Source organism: Lissotriton helveticus, chromosome 6 (assembly GCF_964261635.1).
Source record: "Lissotriton helveticus chromosome 6, aLisHel1.1, whole genome shotgun sequence".
Taxonomy (NCBI): domain Eukaryota; kingdom Metazoa; phylum Chordata; class Amphibia; order Caudata; family Salamandridae; genus Lissotriton; species Lissotriton helveticus.
In genome coordinates, this window is record NC_136067.1 from 1,958,659,915 (window position 1) to 1,958,682,245 (window position 22,331).

The 22,331-nt window shown below is 44.5% G+C and overlaps 1 protein-coding gene across 1 annotated transcript in view; it reads left to right on the plus strand.

Annotated features, from left to right (window-relative positions):
• The window catches only part of OTOF (otoferlin), a 1,162,910-nt gene that overhangs the window by 668,352 nt on the left and 472,227 nt on the right, over positions 1 to 22,331 (plus strand). Inside the window, exon 5 of the mRNA XM_078649977.1 lies at positions 11,897 to 12,114. Within this exon, the coding sequence (XP_078506103.1) occupies positions 11,897 to 12,114 (218 nt within the window). The remainder of the gene's footprint in view (positions 1 to 11,896; positions 12,115 to 22,331) is intronic.

Here is a 22,331-nt window from a genome sequence, read left to right on the forward strand (position 1 = left end):
TTTTGCTAGTGAATGGGAGAGCAGGTAAATGGATGAGTGAATGACCACAAGTGGGAGACTGAGTAACTGAGTGAGCGTGTGTGTGTGTGTGTGCATGAGTGAGTGGGTAGACAGGTGAGTGACTGACTGAATGGCAACACTTGTATAGCGCTCTTTTTAGTGATTAGGGTCTCTAGGTACAATGGATAACTGTTGTTAATGCGGATCAGAAAGTTGCCCTGTGAAGAAAGACTGACGCTGCTAACACATGAACAGTGGGGTGCACTAAATTTAAGAATAGTGTCGGGGACTTCAAATACTTACATTTCTTAAATTTGACACATTTTGACGCTTGCAGTGAATGAGGTGTGGTAGGAGGAGTGATCAAAGCTGGTGCACCACGCGTGAGCCTCGCACGAAACGTGGGGCATATTACCAACAAAGTGGCGAAGAGAGGTGTTAGCCGCCTTGGCTCAACGCCTCTCTACGCCACTTCGGAAATGCTAGGCTGCACCATATTACCAAGGATATGGTGCAGCCTAGCATTCCCCCCTGCAATGGCGATAAGTTTTACAACTTAACGCCAGCACAGGTAGGGAAGGTTTGATTATGTACAGGAAGGTGGTCCTTCCTGCACATAAACAAAGCTTAAATGCCATTTTGTAACTTACATGTGTGCTGCTTCATGCAGCACACATGTAAGTTACAAATTGGCATTTTTAAGAAGAGGTTTGTTTATGTACAGGTAGGGACACCTTCCTGTACATAAAGAAATCAAGAAACCTTGGCATTTTGCTTTTTCCATGTGTGCTGCACAAGGCAGCACACATGGAAAAAGCAAAAACGAGGAGACATTTGAAGAAACTCAAATCTTCATTCTCAGGGGTCTCACTAATACAAAAGAAGAATCTGACACAGAAGCTGGAATATAAAGAGAACATTTTTATTAAACTCAAATGAGTGAGACTACGTCACACAGAAGTCTTAGCAACTGAATGAGGCAGTCTGCTAGAATGGTCTTACTTCACATCTTATATACTCTTTATCCAGCCCCAGGCATGTAAGGGAGTTGTACCAATTACATTCCTAAATAAATGGAAAATCTGGAGGGTCAGCAGGTGAGTAGCCTTTGGGGTTTTAGTAGGATATGGACAAAACATTATAATTACATAGTTCACAAAGGTTAATCTGATATAGATGGCACTGCAGGGCATGGCATGATTACATGTACAGTATCCCAACCCAAAAGTTAATCATTAGGAATGGCCCAAATTCAATCTCCAAAAGCCGGACAAACCTATAATTGAAAGCATAACCCATGTAATGTCAGAACATAAAGGAAACAGTAATAGATGCTGACCAAGATAAAACATGTGCAAGGAAACTAAAAGTTAACGATGTCCTGAACATTGACTGGCAATCTCAGACAAAGATCGATCAGGGAAATTGGCTTTGCGAGGTCAGTTTCAGGTGAAGAGGTCAGTTTCTTACAGTTCATTCCAGAGTCAGAAAGAAACCTTAGTTAATATATACATGAACTCAGAAGGCCAGGCCACTTGTTCGCCAGGCTACCTTCACAGGCCTACATGAGGGCAACACAAAATGGTGGCACAATATAAAATGGAGTCAGTCTCGAGAATTACAGAACCTCAGGCCCTCCTTTTGCCATTACGTAGGCAATAACCTAAACTCATGTTAATCTGAATCTAGGCCCATATCGATATTTATTAGAACCCATCAATTTCACAATAGTCTTTATATTCAGATCAGTCTTGTGAAAAGAGCATCCAATATAATTTTTTCACAGTCATATAAGTGGATCAGCCAACACGTGTTTCGTTGTAACAACAACTTCATCAGGGCTTTTTAATAATAAACGTTATCCATAACCATATCCATAACATCCCAGTTCTTTCTAACTGGTTGAGTGGTCTAAGACTCTTCTTATATCATTCTGTAATAAGGGTCTTGCTAGTTGGCTATATGTAGACGATAGTATCTTGCAATCAGCGTGATGTTTACGTTTCTCAATTAATCTTCAAAGAAAAAGTATCTCAATTCCTCAATTGTAATATCACAATTACACAGAATGAGACTAGGAGTTGGAGGAGATAGAACTCTAACGAGAATTTGATAACTGGGACCGGATTAGATATTACAATTGTGAAAAAATTATATTGGATGCTCTTTTCACAAGACTGATCTGAATATAAAGACTATTGTGAAATTGATGGGTTCAAGTGTCTTACTGATTACTGGACAACATTTGATTTTCTGAAATCCTATTGTATGGAAGAGGAATTACTCTATAGATATATTTTGCTCGGCAGGAAACTTTTATTTAGTGTTCTCCTGAAATCAGGGGACTTGTAAGGAAGTTAGGTAACCTTTCCTTTCTGCCTAGTAGCATTAAATTTAATCAAGAATTATACATAGCCGAAATTATTAGCTGAGCGCCCATTTTTCCTGTTACCTATACTTTGTATCGATATTTATTAGGTCGTCATGGTGTTGCTGTAACATCATCTTATTATTCTCTACTTCTCTCGGGAGAGTTCTCCGAACACACATAGTAGCACAAAGACTCACTTCTGGTGGACCATTTTTGGATGTTAGAGGCGGAGCCACTTCCTCTTCCATGGCAATTCAGTCAAATGAGAACTACAATTGCACTGGAACCGCTTGTGCAACTGTGCCCAAAGTCTGTTCAAAGCCTCTCTGGCAGGCTTCTATCGTCCATCAAATCTGCTTCCATTATCTTCTTCCGCATTGGGCCTCTCAATTCAGGCCTCTTCATTAAAATAGTACTGCTTAGTTGGAGTGCCCTCCTGGCAAACACCCACAGCTCACTCGAAAGTCTCAATGTCTCAAAGCAGTGCACCAATATCTTTCCTCTGCGGCAGGCACTACAGATACCATGCTCTTCGGTGGTCATGGGTGCAGATCACATCGTGCAGACCCAAGTACTATTAATCGAGAAACAGCAACAGATTTTCACCCTCAGCAACACTTTCAGGCTCCAACACTCACTATTCAGTGTCAGAAGACGCTCGGACCGCTGTTTCATGGGTACCACAAATGTAGTGCCTTTTGTCAATCTCAGATCCTCCGGTGCACTGCCATTCCGTTGGACCAAAGGAAAAGGGGGGTGGCTAAAACTCAGGCCAAGGGGCTCAAAGGACTGCACACTGTCAGAGGTTACCAGCACATGACAGGTAGAAAACTGAAGCCTCAAAACAACAGGGATCCTTCTCTTTCGCTCTTTTGCACTGAAACTCATGTTCTGCGTTGAACAGGCCTCCTTCTTCCCTGGAGTCCACCGCCGTCTAATGAAGCAAGCACGATGCTCTGGAGATGCAGTTGATGAAGCACCGGCAATCGCTGTCCAGCTTTGTTACTTTTTGGGTGTTGAGACTGTAGGGCCAAGACGTCCGCCTCTCATCTGTAGCTATCATTGATGGGAGTTAGGATTCGTCTTGATCACCGTTCTGCAGGGTATCATTCTTCCATTGACTCTGGAAGATCCCGCAGAACCTAGTGATGTAGGAAATGTGACACAGTTGTTAGTTTTCTTCCAAGTAAAGAAAAACAATTCCTAGTATTTAACAAGGTGACTACAAGCAGGTGGCCTGCAATCTTTGAGGGAGTGGCCATACGCCATGGGATTACTCTAGAATGTACTGTTACTCTCATAGGATACAAAGGCCAAGACAGTGCTTCTGCTTTTTCAATTGGGTACTTCCTAATATCTTCTGTTATCTAAGGGTAGATAGCTGCAGGGGAATTCTATCTGCATGTATGTCTTCACACACAATAGCATTGTATAACGGGGTAAACATTTCTTGAAATACTACATCTATGTGCTCCTACAATTCTTATCTAGAACATATCAAAAAGGGAAACGTATGAAACAACTTATCAGAGGCATACAGATACCTCCCTTTAACAATGGTGTATTAGGTGCATGATGCAATACAGGCTAATGATCAAAATGTAGGAACAAAAGACAAGGACTAGAGAGTCCTAGTATTTCCATGATTAGAACACATCTGATACCACCAAAAATTAAAGCAGCAGGAACAAAAGGGAACTGAAAACCACATTAAAATAGGCATTGAATTTATCATGTTCAAAAAAATAAATGTAAGGTATTTCCTATTGAGGTGGAAAACTTGTCTTACTATAGTATCAAGTCAGTTAACCAGTCCATCACTACCCTGACAGTCAGACTGGAAAACATCAAAGTAGGCCCGAAGAAAATTCTTGAAAACCAGTCTGGTCATACAAAAGGGAATTATACATAATATGAGGGTCCCTGGTACATTACTGCAGTCTGGAAGTGTGAACCTGAACAATACACCAATAACAATAAATGGGCTGACCGGTGAAAGGAATATGGAATAGGGAAATGGAACTAGGACACAGCTAAAATCCCCAATAACTAGGCACGATGCGACATCGGTCAGGGGAGAAAAAGAAAAATCTATAGGAAGAACAGGAAATTACTTGGGTGATAGTCAAGCATGTGACTCAATACCAAGAGTATGGGTGATACAGAAAAATCAAAAATAGTTCACAAATGTTAGCTCTACCACTGGCTGCTAAACCATATACGGTAACCTCAGCTAATGTTCCAGTTCCTTCTTCAGGGACAAAATGAAACCTTGTTTCCTTTATGGTACAAAGCCATACATTACTTAGGAAGCAGAACAAAACTGACTAATGTAATATAGAAATTAGGTCACCATGTACAAGAGTCACAGATCTATAATTTATCCTTACGTCCAATCAGGATACATAAATCTAGGGCTGCCTGTTCCTTAAGGGAAGGGGGCAGTAACGTGACTAACAGCAGGTGACACACTTTGATCTTGTATATCTCTTTTATTTTTCTTCAAATACCATTATAGCCAAATTTGACATACACTGATGAAGTGTTGTCTGTCTTGTTCACAGCATGAAAATATCATATCTGTGAAATTTAGTGTCAGAGCAAATCTACCCAACTGTTGTGCAGCGATATGCATCGTCATGTATATCCCTTCACAACACAGGTAAATTTGTAATAGTATCAAAACCAGTAACATAAAACAAAAACATGCAAAAAATAAAAATAAAACGCACATGTCAAGCCATCAGATATACTTGCTGTATATCAAGCACAAAAAGCATAGACAAAACAACAGCATATATAAATGAGCGGTGACACACAACACCATTGCATGCACTTTATGCACTGTGAACCTGCAGCCCAAAACCCAATATTCTGGCCTGCTTAATTTGTCAGGCTTAAAATTAAAATTACACTTTGTTTTACTTTACACACCCTCCTTTTGACAGCAGATCATCAGTTAGTGGAGATCGGCTGTCAAATACAACTTACTGTGTCGCTTCTGACACACAGGACCAGCAGGAACAATTCATAAAAGGATACAATGCAAAAACATGAAAAAATGCACAAACATTTCTTTTCAAAGAAGTCATATTAAAAAAACACATCTTTTTTCAACATACTGCTGACACTGCACATAACACACAAAATATCAACTGTAACCAACCATCTTTTGAAAACATGCTAAACCACCTTAATTTTGACTTTCCAAAAATAAAACTCTTTCACAGACACTCTGCATGTCCTGTGCGCCAACACCCTTTGAGGCCCTGCTTTTCCAAGCAATGATTTCTCCATCTGTTTATACTTACTCCTAACTCCCACCTCACTGACCTTAAGGTCAAAATCTGCCTTGCGGGTTCCTCAGCCCTCTCCCTCTTCCTCACTCTGAGGCTGACAAAGACAAAAAGCCTTCCCAACTCTTTCTAACCTGCAATAACCAACCCTATTTAAAAACACATGATATATATATTACTCCTGTTAGGGGCTACAATTTATTCATTCTTAGATTACTAAAACATTTACTGTGAATAATTTGCAGAACATAATAACATAACATACCAGCTTTAGAACAAATGCTTGCTACTACCCTATGCAATGGTACTCATTTCAGCAACCTTAAATGGATGAACGTCTCAGTAGGTCCAACTAGAGTTAAAACCTTCAACCCTGATATTAAACTCAAACCTCTGCACCAGGCACATTGGCTCACTGAGCCATTAAAAGCAACCCCAAATGGGAACAACCTGCAAATTTGTATTATACCTAAATGTATGCATTTACTGAAGCCTAGGGCACTTTAAAGCTATTTTAAATGGCAAGAATGCTGTTTGAATAAGGACAATGTTACCCAAATTCGACTTTGATATTTGGGGCACTTAAAAATAAATATCCTATAAATATGTTACATATTAATCATCCTCAGAATGTTCTTTACAGATTACAGAGATTGGACATTAGACATATCTCATGTAAATCCTTAGAAAAATGAGTTTTTTAAGCCTGCGCTAAGTGAAATTCCATATGTCCTCATGATGTAGTGCAACACAACTTAAATTAAATTATAATGCTAGGAGGTCACATTATGAGCATTAAGCTTCATAAATAGTAAAAAACGAATTTTGTAGCACTTATTTTTAATAAATATTTTTCATAATTAATAATTATTTTTAATAAACCCAATCATTTTTGATAATTTTACATATAAAAGCAAGCTGCATCCCTTGCCTATCATTTTAGACGCATTCATTTATAAGTCTAAGCACAGAAGCCTAACTTGAAACATGACAAAATTTGGCGCCACATTTTTTCTTTCTAAAAAGGACAATTTTTATTTAGCAACAGAACCAAGAATATGCGTACACAAATGCTTAAAGAGAGGAAAACCCTTAATTGAAATGTCTTCCTGTAATACAAAATAATGAACCTTAGTTTTGGAACCTTTTGAAAACAAAATTCTGAAATGCAAAGATTCACCCGTGTTTAACTGAGGGCAAAGTCCTGGCTTGAGTAAATATTCCTGTCTATTCTGTGACCTACAAAGACAACAGCAATTTGCTCAGTGGCAATAAAAGCTCTCCTCTCAGTATTGTAACATGAGCATGGTGGCAGTCTTTTTTTAAACTAAGACATGTCAATGCATGTTCTATAATATGCGTCTGAGTTCAGCAAAAGAATTTTTTTTACTTCAGCTGAAGTGTTTGCCTGTTAATATCTAATACAATGTATGAAAGTAAAAAATGCTATAAGGTTGTTTTTCTACAAAACACACCATTCGTTTTTGAGGCCTTTTTCATTCCTATTGAATGTGAATTTTAATTTTATTTGTTTAAGCATTTGGACATTTTGCCTAATAGACTGAAAACATCAAGAAAAACCACAACCACACATTGAGCTCATTTCAGACATAAACAGAAAGGAGTCAAACACTCAGGACACACAATACAGCGCGCTTTAGCCGTTTTATTTCGTGAATAGTGCCATCGCTATTCACTTACAGAAGTTGCACTAATGGGAAAACCACATAGACATTTAAACACACATTTAACCCACAAATCAATACTCAGGACAGAAACAAAGGACAGCCCACAGACTCTACTTGAACCAAACCATTTGTAAATACTAGTTGCAAGTCATATTTACAAGAAATGCTTCTCAATAATGTTCCAAAAGACTGCAAAAACAGACTGCTGTACATCCAAGAAGCCAAAATACACTCAATTCACTAGCTTTGGCTGGCAGAACACCAAAAATCGCTCTGCATATCTTCATTCATAAACTTGCGCAGAACAATAGATCCTTGTTTTGTATTATGTCATATTTTAATTCCCTGGGGATACAAAATCACCAAGGAAAAAATATGTTTTTAAATCTAAACCTATTTAGATATTCCCTATAGGGGAGCCGGCTAATTTACTTCACATCACACTATGGTACCTTCCAAAAAAGCAACACATTCTTCGATGTGAGCTTGAAAACAGGCATGCCAAAAATACTGCAGAATATGCAAGTATTATAATCAAAGTAGTGCTTAATGTACTTTTCGTACGTGCACCGTTCAACAAAACCAGATAGAGAAAAATCTCCTCATTACCTGCCTACACAAATTGCAATTCGCATATACAAACCTATACAAATCCAAAGTTGGCCAACACAAATTCCAAAATTTCAAAGCTATACCAAACAAATAGTTGTCCAAATTCTAACTGTCAAGTTCTACATGACCTAACGGTCTGTTTTCTTTTAGAATACTCACGCCAAAAAAGGTTCTCAGTCAGGAGTGACATCATGTGGAGGATCAAAATCAGGAAGATCAGAAATATACTGGGCTGCAGAGACAAAGAATCTCCAGAATCCCTGTGCACAGAGTACCTCCGTAGTAGAGTCTTGTCCTGTCCTCCTCAGTAGATTTCAGTCTCCTGACAAGATCACTCCCTGAGAAAGTCACTTCTCTGATGAAGCCCACGTTGGCCGCGCCATTTGAAGAAACTCAAATCTTCATTCTCAGGAGTCTCACTAATACAAAAGAAGAATCTGACACACAAGCTGGAATATAAAGAGAACATTTGTATTAAACTCAAATGAGTGAGACTACGTCACACAGAAGCCTTAGCAACTGAATGAGGCAGTCTGCTAGAATAGTCTTACTTCACATCTTATATACTCTTTATCCAGCCCCAGGCATGTAAGGGAGTTGTACCAATTACATTCCTAAACAAATGGAAAATTTGAAGGGTCAGCAGGTGAGTAGCCTTTGGGGTTTCAGCAGGATATGGACAAAACATTATAATTACATAGTTCACAAAGGTTAATCTGATTTAGATGGCACCTAAGGGCATGGCATGATTACATGTACAGTATCCCAACCCAAAAGTTAATCATTAGGAATGTCCCAAATTCAATCTCCAAAAGCCGGACAAACCTATAATTGAAAGCATAACCCATGTAATGTCAGAACATAAAAAAAACAGTAATAGATGCTGAACAAGATAAAACATGTGCAAGGAAACTAAAAGTTAACGATGTCCTGAACATTGATTGGCAATCTCAGACAAAGATCGATCAGGGAAATTGGCTTTGCGAGGTCAGTTTCAGGTGAAGAGGTCAGTTTCTTACAGTTCATTCCAGAGTCAGAAAGAAACCTTAGTTAATATATACATGAACTCAGAAGGCCAGGCCACTTGTTCGCCAGGCTACCTTCACAGGCCTACGTGAAGGCAACACAAAATGGTGGCACAATATAAAATGGAGTCAGTCACGAGAATTACAGAACCTCACATTCAGGGCCATATTACCAAGGGTGGCGATAGGCAATTATCGCCACTTTAGCGGCCGTTTTCGGCCGCTAAGCGGCGATAATTCTATCGCTCTATTAGCAAGCTGTCGCTAACTGATGTTAGCGACAGCTTTAAGGCGATAGCGAGCGGTTTGGGGCCCGCTTTGCATGTCAGCGATATTTATCGCTAATGACATGCAAAGTGGGCGTACCCAACCTGTTAGCGACTGAAAGCAGTCGCTAACGTCGCTATCGCCCATTAGCAAGGCAGGCGTAGCGATGGAAAAATTCCCGCTATCGCCAAAAACTAACGCCTGCTCAGACCAATTCTTAGCCATGTTATCCAATGGGAGGTGGATAACATGGCTAAGAGCATTTACTCGCTAATGCGTGAATATCACTGTATTCTCAGCGATATTCACGCTTTTCGCCGCTATCGCTGGATATTTAAGCACAATGGAGAAAAACGTTGCTAATAGCATGTTTTCTCCGCTAACATATCCAGCGATAGGCAGCGATAAAAAAATCGTCGCTAAGCCTATTTAGCGATAATTATCGCTACTTGTTGGTAATATGCCCCGAAGCATTTCTCCTCGTTTCGCCACATTAAGAACAGGTCTTTCCTGTTCTTAAATTCGGCGCTGCCACCTATTATCGCCTCTCTTGATAAGAGGTGGCAGCGTCGAAGTGAATGAGTGTTGCGGTGGATATATGTGTGTATAATGTATAATGTATACAGTGAGAACTGTAGTATCTTGTGCCACCCCCCTCAGCCCAGGATGAGTGTTCTGGAGCACAGAACATTGTATGTGTATAGAATGTTCCCTTTTCCTGATTCCACAAGAGTTTGTTCGAAGAGCCAGAGAAATCCTGGTTGCCGAGCTGAAACACCAGTAGTTCCTGTTAGCCTTAGAGTTATCTAAGTGGTTGAACCTCATATGTAACCTGTATCTACAAATAAACTCACTCTGGGCCAGATTACGATGCGGTTAGGAAATGTTCCTGATCGAACCGGTTTGGAAATGTTTCCGACCGACTCGGATTGGAAAAGTCCGACCGAGTATGATGCATCCGGATGCTTCCAGATACGATTTGGTTGGACTCCCATTGACTTCTATGGGAGCCTATGTTCCTAACTGCATCGTAATCTGGCCCTCGGTCAGGAAGACACGTTCCCAATCCGATTCGAAAGGCGCAAATGCCGTTAGGAGGCCTACCTAACCTCATCGTAATCGGGCCTTCTGTGTTATTTCTAGCAATGCCATAGGAAGAAAGAGCAATCTAACCTAGGGACATGCACGGGTGATGTAGAAATCTGGTAGGAACTGCAAATAAGCAGCCCTGGATGAGTGTTCTGGAGCACAGAACATTGTATGTGTATAGAATGTTCCCTTTTCCTGATTCCACTAGAGTTTGTTCTAAGAGCCAGAGAAATCCTGGTTGCTGAGCTGAAATACCAGTAGTTCCTGTTAGCCTTAGAGTTATCTAAGTGGTTGAACCTCATATGTAACCTGTATCTACAAATAGACTCACTCTGGGACAGATTACGATGCAGTTAGGAAATGTTCCTGATCGAACCGGTTTGGAAATGGTTTCCGACCGACTCGGATTGGAAAAGTCTGACCGAGTATGATGCATCCGGATGCTTCCAGATACGATTTGGTTGGACTCCCATTGACTTCTATGGGAGCCTATGTTCCTAACTGCATCGTAATCTGGCCCTCGGTCAGGAAGACATGTTCCCAATCCGATTCGAAAGGCGCAAATGCCGTTAGGAGGCCTACCTAACCTCATCGTTATCGGGCCTTCTGTGTTATTTCTAGCAATGCCATAGGGAGAAAGAGCAATCTAACCTAGGGACATGCAAGGGTGATGTAGAAATCTGGTAGGAACTGCAAATAAGCAGCAGCAGGGGTTCACACTACCACTGAAACTGACGGTCTTTATCTTTCTTCAAATTGCACTCCCCATATTTTATTTATTTACACTGTTTAATCGGATGTATGACGTTTCAACGCATGCTTTTACCACGCAGGTATTACAACGCAAGTCGTTACAACGACTTGCGTTGGGGGGCGCTGGATAGTGGAATAGTTTAATTTTCTATTGCAACTCCAGTCCCCGTGGATAGTAGGGAAGGTGTTGGATAGAAAATTAAACTATTCCCTATCCTCCAGCGAAAGTCGTTGTAACGACTTTCGTTGTAATTCCTGCGTTGTAATGGTAGTGCGTGGTAAAAGTTTCGTTGGGGCAAAAAAAGCAACATTTGCGTTCCGAAACCCCAAAACTTGCAGTATTTTTTATGGCAAGCAGATAGTGTGCCTGTCACTAAGATACTGCAGGATACACTGCCAAGTCATACATAGTCTGTGACCCCACAGAGTGTCCGGCAGCAGCGCGCTTCAGAAATGGAGGGTGCCTGAGGCACAAAAATGCAGATTTAAACAATTTAAACAACCTACACTCCAAATGTGCAAAGGGTAGCAGGGGTGAGTGCAGGAGAGGGTATGGGGAAGGTCTCAGGGGAACAGAAGTCACGCATTACTCAGGAGGGAGGCAGAGGGACCAGATGTAAGTCCTAGTGGGAGAGGCAGGGGGAGGTAGGTGGCTTTCGGGCACTTGCGTCAATGGGTAGAGGGAAGGCATAGGAGAGTGCCCACCCACATTCACATCTTCAGGGCAGAATAAGGTTGAACAAAAATGGCTGCCGTGACCCGGAAGTAAACTGAGCCTTTGCTTTGTGCTTTCAGACCAGTGTGACTATTGAGATCAGATACCAAACCATGGACGGCACGGTGGGGGCCTGGAACGACGGGGAATTCCTGGAGAGCCCCATGCAGCGCTCGGACATGGAGGGCGGATACCTCTTTGAGACAGACAGCCTGCTCTCAGGGCACAGCCAGGGCTCGGCCGTCTCACCCGGAAGATCTCACCAAAGCCTACAGTCTGCAGAAAAGAACTTCCGGAGGTAAATATTCATCGCTATTCAAGAAAAGCAAATGTGGTGGCACCCAAATATTATTTCTAAGGAACTAATGTGACTTTGTTTTCCTTCTGCCTGTCATCAGACCCTTGAAGCCTTTATCTTCTGTCTTTGTATGATCTATTTCTTGTCTGCTGTCAGAATGATCATAACATGGAGACGTCACAGATAGGCCTGTAAAGCCATGTTTTAAGCTTTGGGGGGGAGCTCTGTGTATTGAAGACTTCTCCCTCCAAAACCTCCCACACACCCCATGTGCAACTACACAAGTTGGCTGTTATATCTGGATCCTCACAGGAAATCCTGTTGCCTCAAGGTCATAAATTCTGAGTACCGCTGTGATCCACGCACACACACACACTCTTGCAAATTTCCCTTCTTCAATTTTGCCAGGCCATGCTTACTAAATTTTACCAGATGAAGAACATGCAGAATATGCGGCAGAAAGCACCGACTTCCAGATGTAATTCCTCATTTTCCAGAAGAAAACTCCGAACAGGTGTTATTTTCTGCACCCAGTAAGTAAAGCTCCTCATGGTGTAGGTATCCACTGGGTGCAGTTAATACCTGTCCTGTTACCGGCCCACATGGAGTCAGGGCTTTTACGAAGTGCTGGTGAAGTCTGAAGATGTTTTAGTTGGACTCTGCCTATGGCTTCCAGTTGCATAGAGGTAAATCAACCAAAATACAAGATAGTGGAGGGGACAGCATCATCCCGTTTAAATTGACCTCCAGTCCCACCCTCACTCCCTCAACTCACTCCTGCTCAGGGGATAGGGAAAGAGCAAGGGGTGTAAAGTACAGAAGTAAACACGGATCACAAAGCCAGACTTATTTTTTCGCAGCCACTGCCTTCGTGGTCTCTGGGCCTGGGGGTAGCCAGGGCGGTGCCAGGGGTATGCCAGGGTAAGTCAGAGGAACGCGCTGGTTCCCCTTTCTACCTCCAGGTGACGGTCATATATATCTGCACCCTACATAGCTCAAAGCGAGCAATAGCATAAAAGCCTGCCTCCTTCACCTATGGACAGATGTGAAGCCAACGCGCCCAGCTGTTGTATGTGGCATTTACTTTGCTCCTAAGCGTTGTAAGTTAGTAGGAATCACATTACTTTTCACAGATTTACACCAATACCTGCACAAACTTCCCCACTGCAGGAAGGATTTTGATAAAGTTTTAGGGTGATACTGACACTTCACGAAAAAACAATATATATATATATATATTAGGTAAGGACCTTGAAGACCTCTAGAGCTAGGCTGAATGGGTCTCTGTAAGTACTCATGTTATATTATTGTCATGTTATTGTCACCTACTAGATATGAAGTACTGTGAGTACTGAGACATGCACAGCCCCACGCAACCACAATGATACTGCATGGATGGTGTGAAAGTTAGCACACCACTGATTGTAAGATGAGTGCCATCAAGCTTAATTTGAAGGGAAAAAGGTAAGTGCCAGGCTCCTTCTCAGGAGGCAACTGAAGGCTGTACCACTTCTTACCTCTGCCAGCGATGCCAATAACACTGTCAACACAACTACTAGCAATCGAACCCCCTCAAAATTGATAATACAAACTATTTCAGGCCACCCAATGCTATAAGAATGACCGGGAATAGTTTGAATTGTCATTTTTAATGTGTATTGAATGAATAAACACTGGTGTTGTACTCATCTCAAAATTAGACAGACAACGCCACCATGCGGTGGACAGTCATTAGTGCTAGTGATGAGAATTGAGGGGGTGATTACAATGGCGGGTGGATCGCCTCCGCCAGCAGCCCGCCACATTATCATGGCGGAGGGGGGGTACCGCGGCACGCTTTTATGCCATTTGGCGGCTGGGCGGAGCTGGGGCATAATATGGTGGAGGTGCCTGGAAGGCACCGCCATCCATATTGTAATGCCTGGTGTGAAAGGCCTTTCCATGGTGGCGATGCCGCCATGGAAAGGCTGGCGGGGATGTGCTGTGGGGGCCCATTGTGGGCCCCTGGGAGGTTGGGGGGGTGGGGGTCTGCACTTGTGGGGTACCTTTGATACCCCCCTTCATTGCCATGCACAAGGTGGCAATGCACAACATGCCTCTTTGGCTCTTTGGCTTACAGCAGCACCCGCCGCTACGTGAAAGATGTTGATTGTGACTGCCAGGGTGGCAGTCGCATCCTAATTGGCGGTGCAGGGCTGCAGCACTGCTGGCGGCCGGTCTTAGCACCACTAGGTTGGCAAGCGGACTAAAGTCCGCCCGCCATCCTAATGGGGCCCTAAGTGCTGGTGCTGAGCACTGGAAACCACTTTTCAAATTAAGCACTGGTGCATACTCGGGGGACTGGAGCAGGCTCAAGGGTCCAAGCTTTGGAAGCAGTTCACATTCAGAGAATGACCCCATTGACCCAGAGCTGAATGCTGTGTTGGTTAGTGAGGATCATGAAAGCACCCGCCATGAAGGAAGAACGTTTGTGAATCGTGAGAAGCGCAAGGTGGCTTGTCTACGAGCACAAAAAAGGAGATTTTAGTAAGGATAAATTCATATAAATGTCATTGGATGTGAGTGGCACAGGTCACGGAGAAGGGTGAATCCTGGGGGTTATACCTCTATGAATACAAAATATTGTAATGGGAACGTGGGCATAAATGATGCACATATAACTGGGGTACCAACAAGTGTGGGCACAAATCACCACGTTTGTTTGGGGTGAAACTCCTGAACATCACTGTTCACTTAGAGGCAAACACAATAATGGAAACATGTCATTGTGTGTATGATAGGTGCACAATTCCAGCAACCCAGTCCACCATTGCCCCGTCCCTTCTTTCCCGTCTCTTCCTTCTCTTCCCTTCCCACACAAGCACTCATCATCAGGAATTGTGTACGGATTTTCAGTGGTGCAGGCAAAATATCATTTTGCCTGGTGGAGTGCTCCCCATATAGTGTAAATGTTGGCTTTTTCATTGTAATATGGCATACCCACTAGGCGACTTCCTAAGTCTGCTTTCTTTTCTCACTTTTTCAAATGCCGACCTGCTCACCACTCTGTTTCCCTCCCAGACTTTGCCCTTTTCCCTCCCTTCCTTCCACTTGTGTTACTACTTATTCACCTCAATGCGCACAATCACCCTGCATTGCTCTATTCCTACCCTTCTCTGCTTCCTATCACCCCTTCTCGTCTCGTCTCCTGATGTCATCCGCTCTACTCCATGTCTTTTTACCCTTTCAATCCCTGTGCCATTCCCTTCCTCTCCATGCTCAAAGTCACTGTGCCCTCCACTTCTTTAATATCACTTATTATCTTCCCTCCCTCTCTCCACTCCCTACATCCCCTCTGAATGTCTTCCCAAGAGTGGGGAATGAGCATTGGCTTAACAAAGGACCCGACTACGTTTGCACTGTCTCCAGCACGGGTTCGATTACCCCTCTTGGAATCCCAATCTGCTAGGTCATCTGTGAGAAAACATTTCTGAGATCTAATCACTAAATATTGCAGTTCATGTCATGCTCTGGAAGCTGGGGGAGCGACACTAGGGATGTCCAACATAGGTCCAGGAGGGGCAGATCCATGCCACATTTTCAGAACAACCACTAAATCTGTAAATTAGCTGACATTTGGAATCATTGCATGTAAGTTTTATCTTATGTGGCTATGCCAAATCGCTGCCATGCACCAAAGCCTTCCTGGGCCAATGATGGACACTCCTGATCTATACTGATGATCTGTATTGTTCTGAGAGTGTAGCAGTTAACTATCCAGGAACAAGTCAGTTCAAAACATGAACTGCTAATTAGATTCCCAGAAAACACAGTCACTTTCCTGGTTTTATCAAGTGAGGCAGTATAAAAAAAGCAAAATCATAAACCTGAAATCGCTTCAAGATACATTTGTTGCATCTTCTAGACCTATTAATGACCAGGCAGAAAATGCTGTAAAATCGTATATTCATTTTACATGATGATGCACACAAATGTGGTACCTGCGTTTTGATAGGAACATTAGGAAATCCTATGCAGGATTGATCAGATTGAGAATTTGGGGAAGAAAGTTGACTGCAACAACCACGAGTTTCAATCCCCTCCTTCCTGTTCTCCACTTGATCACTGGAAACATTTGAAGATTGGTAAAAAGTTCTACTCAGTGGATTTTGGTCTTGAATTACTATCTTGTACCAATTCTTGTGCATAGACACACTGAGAAGGATTCCACCCATTGGAAGTGTTCAGTGCACAGCAGCACACGTGCAGTGTGTGGTCGTGTTCAGAGGTCAGCGATACATTCCGCTCTGCCAACGGAGTTGGCTGAATTTTTGCCCACTCCGCATCATGCATGTATTGCGGTGTTCCAGCCGAATCCCGCCTACCGCTGTGTGGCGGAGTTTTTTCTCGCATGCGCCTCACCAACGGTAAGTTGGCGAGTGAGAATTGGAATCCCCTAGCGCAATTTTCGGGTGTTAGGAGGGCACCTGGCCAGATTTTTCCAACGCGGGCAGGCAGTCGCGACCATTCGTGGTGCGAAAGCTGCAGCTGGAGTGTAAAATCTACTCAATTGGCAGCAAAACCAACTCGAGTAGCAACGCCCTCTGGTGCACCGCGTTGTGGCCTTCAAGCTGATTTTTCAGCACGGAACAAGCTCCCGGCACAAAAAATCAGTGCGAGCAGCATGACACACTGATTTCCACCCAGAATCTTGCTGAGTTTTCTTATAACTGGGCAGAATTCCACGAAGTGAAACGTCGCGAGTTCTGCCCACCCCTAGTTTTGTTAGAGAGATTAACACATTTCCCCTGTTTGTGGCTGCTTCAATAGGTGTTAGTTTTTTACGTTAAGCCCCTTCTAGCTGTCTTGGTAGAGAATGCTTTACACTAAAACCTACTGATGTTTGCGTTTATCCGCCCAAAGTAATGCCCCTTCGACATAAAGTGGCACAAAGAGGTACAAACCTGTTTTTGTTCTTTGACATGATCGCCTTACCAGTGCACAACACCTTTCGCACTGGACAGTAAAGAGCGTGCACCGCTTTGCGTTACTTTGTGTCGCTTTGCGCCATGCTAGTGCTGAAGCAAATCCTTGGTAACTCTAAACCTTAGTGTCGCCTTTTAGTTGTGCCACTCCTTGCCTAAGCTCACACTACTGGCTTGCTTTAGGGTCTGGGGCAAAACCATGCACAAAAACTCCATGGGGCGAAGTTTCTTTGTGAATCTCCCTGACTATTGCGTCTAATTTATTTAACATTAACCTGCTACCAGAGGGATGGAAATTACTGCTCACTCGAAATTGACAAAACTATTAAAATAGGAGCAAACATCATTTGCACTGATTTTGCCACACCGCCAAACACTGATTGACTGACTGATCCCAGCAGGAACTCAGCAGAGCGGCGAGGCATAAGCACTAGGCCCCCTTTCTTCACTGCACCCTGCCTGCACACCTCTGTGTGAACGCAAAGCCTTCAAGGCACATCCATGCCTCCATGGGATGCTGATTGTGCTTCTGTCTCTGGGGCAGGACCATGTCTGAGTCTATCCGCTCACTTGAAGATCAGCATCTCCTTGTGCTGCAGCAATCCCATCTCCCTTCGGTTAGCCAGGTCTCCCCTGTGCTCTGCCTGCAGGCACGGTTCTTTTGGGGGGCATTAAAAGCCTCAGAGTTGATCCCTCTTAGCAGTTGTTCAGCATATTAACGTTGTGGCAAGCACTGCTCTCGTAAACCTGCTCCCTTGAGCGGCTCTCACACCGATGCTCTTAAGTTGGAAAATAAATATCTTAAGATGCTGCGGCTCCAGGGCGCACACATCCCCACAGACCTTGCTGTGTTTTATGAATGACTCTTTTCAGATTTCTCCTGAACAGCGCGCATGCGCTGTCAGCGAAATCTATTGCTAAATTTAAAATATCTGAAAAAAGGGCTCAGAGCTCACCAATTACTTACCAATTCTTACCATTGGCTGGCTTCCGCATCACTATCGTTTCCTTGATTCTTATTGGTCACGCCTCCTGCTTCCTCCCAGCTGCTCACCTCGTCCTGCTTTCTTCCAGGGGCTTCTGTCCCTGACATGGAGCATGGACCATGTCGGCCACCAGCCATCGACCTCTTGGGTTCCGCTTGCAAGCACTCCCCCATCCGCTAGCCAGCACCCGGGGGATAACCCGACAGGAGAACTGAGAAAGGGGCACCACCACGCTGCACAAAATCACTCACGCCCCGCGACCCTGAGCCAGCCAGAAGGCCTGTGCTGCTATCTCCGCCGCACGACACCACCCGAGGCCAAAGGGCTAGCGGCATACAGGGCCCCAACCCCTGCCCGGCACGACCAGTGCAACCAGACGCCACTCACCGGAACAGACCCGACGCCAGACTAAGATACGACGGCATAACCGGACGAGTTAAAATGTGTGTCCCCGCCACGAGGTCACCACGTCGCGTCCGGTGCAGCAAAGAGGCAGAGAAGATGGCGAAGGGGGCTTTTGTACCCCTCACCCTGCCTGCCGCACCGGACGTGACCACTCAGCTCCTCCTAGCTCCCCTCGGGACCCCGCCTGCCCGGGGGAGGAGAGGGGCTAGAGAGGGGTGGGGGGAGCCCTCTGTGTCTAGGGGGCCACCCTCCTGATGGCCACTGCGTGGCCTCGGGCAGCCGCAAAGCTAGCTGCACTCCCCACTCCACGGAGCTCGCGGAGTGCAGAAAACTACGCTTCACGATGTGCAGCGGAGTTTTTTCCCCGCTCGCAATTGCGAACAGTAGGTTTGCGATCGCGAACAGTAAGTTTGCGAAAGCGAGCTGCCGCTCAGGTAGAATTTCTACCCGAGCGACAGAAATACCAGCACAAACTGCAGTTCGCATTGCACTCCGCCACTCGTGGAACTTCGCGGAGTTTATTGTAACTTTGCGGAGTTCTGTGTAGCAAAAATCAGCGAACTACGCCCAGGCCTACAAAATCTCTCCTTCTGTCTAGTGTTAGTCTACCCTCTCCTGCCTCCAATTCCCTGCAAGACTGCCACTCTTACCACCCTCTGTATTGCAACTCCTTCTCCTCTCCAACCACTACCGTGGCCTCCTTTGCCTTCCTCTCCTACAGCTTCACCCAGCTCCCCACAGCCGAGCTCTCACCTGCTCTCACCTCTCTCCACAGTCTGTAGTAGTGACTCCACCCTTCTAGCTCTGGGGGACTTGCTCTGCATTGTCCCTAGGTCTCAACATCCCACCATGCAGAGCTACGTCAGCACTTTCATCCTTCTTGCCCCATCACCATGTACTACAGCAGACATCTTGAGGGGTACAAGCCCCCTATTGTAGAAGACTTCCCGTGCCCCTTTGGCATGTTACCAGCATGAAGTTAAGATGGGTTTTGCCTGAAGGCTGCCAGGTGATGTTGGTTCCAACCTGTGCAGCAGTCAAGGCTCTTTCCTGCCCCACAGCGGACTTTGCTGCTGCTCAGTCCCCCAAAGTGCAGCCCACCCTGGCTGGCAGAGTCCACTGCCCATGCAGGCCTTACAAAGAGGCTTCGTACTGTTAGAGCCAGGCCTTTAAGTGGGCCGGGTCTCACCGGTGCTGAGCTCCGGCAGTTTTTTAAATGGGGCCTCGAAACAGGTCTCTCTCTGGCTCTGTTTTGTGCCCTGGCACAGACGATCCTTTTTTTCCCCGGACTGCAGTAGGCACATCGATGTGCGCTGCTCACACTGCCCACGTCTCACTAGTGGAAGTTACGGCATGACGTCATGCCAGGTGAGCGTGGCAGGGGAAGGGAAATAATTTAAAGAGTAATTTTCTCTCTGGATTTCCCTTCTCTTTTTGAAACTCAGGGCAGCAACGTTGTCATGGTGTCACCAGGGCTTTAAGTGGAAGCTTCTTCAATATTCTATACACGCCATAGTTGCTGCTTATTTATCTTATGCAAACTAAGAACCATTGACAAAGCCAATAGTCCTGACTTGTTGTAGGTATGATGTTACTTGTTGTATCATATATCCTGGTGCAATGACAGAAACAGCAAACTACAAGTCGGGCGGCACACTTTGCTCAGCACAGATTTTTAGCTTTTGTGTTTTAAGCCACGCCCCTTCGAGAGACCCCCGCGCCCCTCCAGTTTTTTCACCCCACTTAAAGCCCTGGTTAGAGCAGATGTTGGCGTAGGGGCAGACACTACAACCTCAACCTCTAATGGCGAACATAGGACTCTGCAGAAGGCATGTTGATAAGCAGTCCACAAAGTGTCATCATCGGCATAGTACTGGCTTATGAGAAGGTGGTCGCGCCGGAGGTGGATGAGGCGTCAGTCCAGTCTCTACCCAGATACCCGTAGGGTGATAGTAGCGCTATACAAAAACGTATTACATTACATTACATTACAAAGCCAAAGGCAGCAAGTACTAGGAGAGCGACAGTAGGGGCTGCTTGCACCCATCTGTCGCTACCACACCAAAGATGCAGATCCTTGACACAATGATCACTTGCTCTGAGTTTATTGTAAAGTTTTCACGCTCTGGCCGCCATTTTCTCCCACTGCGCGCCATAATCGGCGTCTGAATGGAGACAGCTTCAACAGCGAGCGATTCAATTACAAAACACCATTAGATGCCGTCTCCACGGCCCCTCTAGCAACTAATGTAATTCCTGGAACTGCGGCGTGCCCCTACAGTGATCCTCCATTTTCTCACTTTGACTATCCTTCTGAATAGACATCCTGTGCTCTGACAGCGGGCTTCTATTTCCAGATCATTAATTGTGTTTCTGCAGACTCTATCCGAGCAATGATTGCGAACCACTATGGCAATTTCATTCGACGCGGAGCGCACGCTGGCGGTAAATCTCTGCGGCTCACTTACACGTGTGCTTTGAACCTCTTCCTACAACACACCAACCGCACTACAACAAAGGACAAGGATAACAAAGGTTTCAGAAGGTACAAGTAACCTAGGACATGTGTAAATTACACCTATCCATGTGTGTAATCTGTTCAGCACACACATATTTACTTGATTTCTGCAGATGAAGTATACATAGTGTAAGTCTGATTTTGATACTGCTGATTCCTGTAAAGCGCTCTGATACCCTAACGGGTCAAGTTCGCACTCTATAAAAACTCTAAATAAATAAATACGTCTAGTAGCATGCTGGCAGACTCGTTGTCGAGAGTAAGGATTGTGGTATGATTGCAGACGCACTGTTGTAGACACTAAGGGCCTGATTACGACCTTTGCGGATGGGATACAACATCGCAAACGTGATGAATTTCCCATCCGCCATATTACGAGTTCAATTGGACATAATGGAATTGTAATTCGGCGGACGAGATATCCCTCACGTTTGTGACAGAGTAACCCTGCCTGCCAAGATCGCAGTCAGGCCCTACAGCTCGCGATCGGATGCTCACTGTTGTAGAGAAAGCCCTGGGCGGAGTTGGCGGAGTGCCTCTACGCGGAGTTCCAAAGTTGGGAAAAACTCTGTGGAACTCTGCTCCGCTCTGCTCCAACCTCCCTAATTTAATTATAATAAAGAAGCAGCTTCAGTGACTGTAAAGATGCCCTGGGGGGAGGAAGACGCAAAGAACGGTAGGTGGAAGTCGTCACTGTTTTACGTGAAAGCATGAAGAGATTGGTTCAGTGGTCTTTCCTCCCTGAGACTTTTAACACACAGTTGTTTTTGGGTCATAGGCAGCAGATGGTTTAGAAAAGGGACGGATGCTTTTAAATTGGCTACGCGGACACCTTGAATCCAAAACCTGAAAATAAAATGATTTCTTAATTCGAGTTTTCTTTTGGGGTGGTTACAAAAAGTCTGAAAAAGCTGAATGTGTTTGAATCATATCTCTTTGGTATCCCCTGGGCAATGCCACCAAGTCCCAGTGTCATCAGTGTTACCTGTTCAGGTGGCAATGATGCTGGAGTCAATGTGGTTCTTTTCAATATTGTGGACAATGACTCTGGGCTGCTTGGAGATCTTCAGCTGCTTCCCCTCAGAGACTCACGGCCGATATCTTCTTACCCTTGGGATCACCACAGCTGCCAAGCACGCTTTTAAATAGGTTCCAGGCACCTCCTCCCAGCAAACAGGTTTGTACGGAACTCGAGGTAGGAGCTATGTGCTGTTGATCAGTCGCAGGGTAAATAGAATCTACAGAAGAGCTTCTTGAGGATGAACGGAGCACTGAAACTTTTCAGATCTGGGTTGAATCCATCATCGTTCTTTAGCTCACTTCGCCACCCCAGTTCGGACCCAG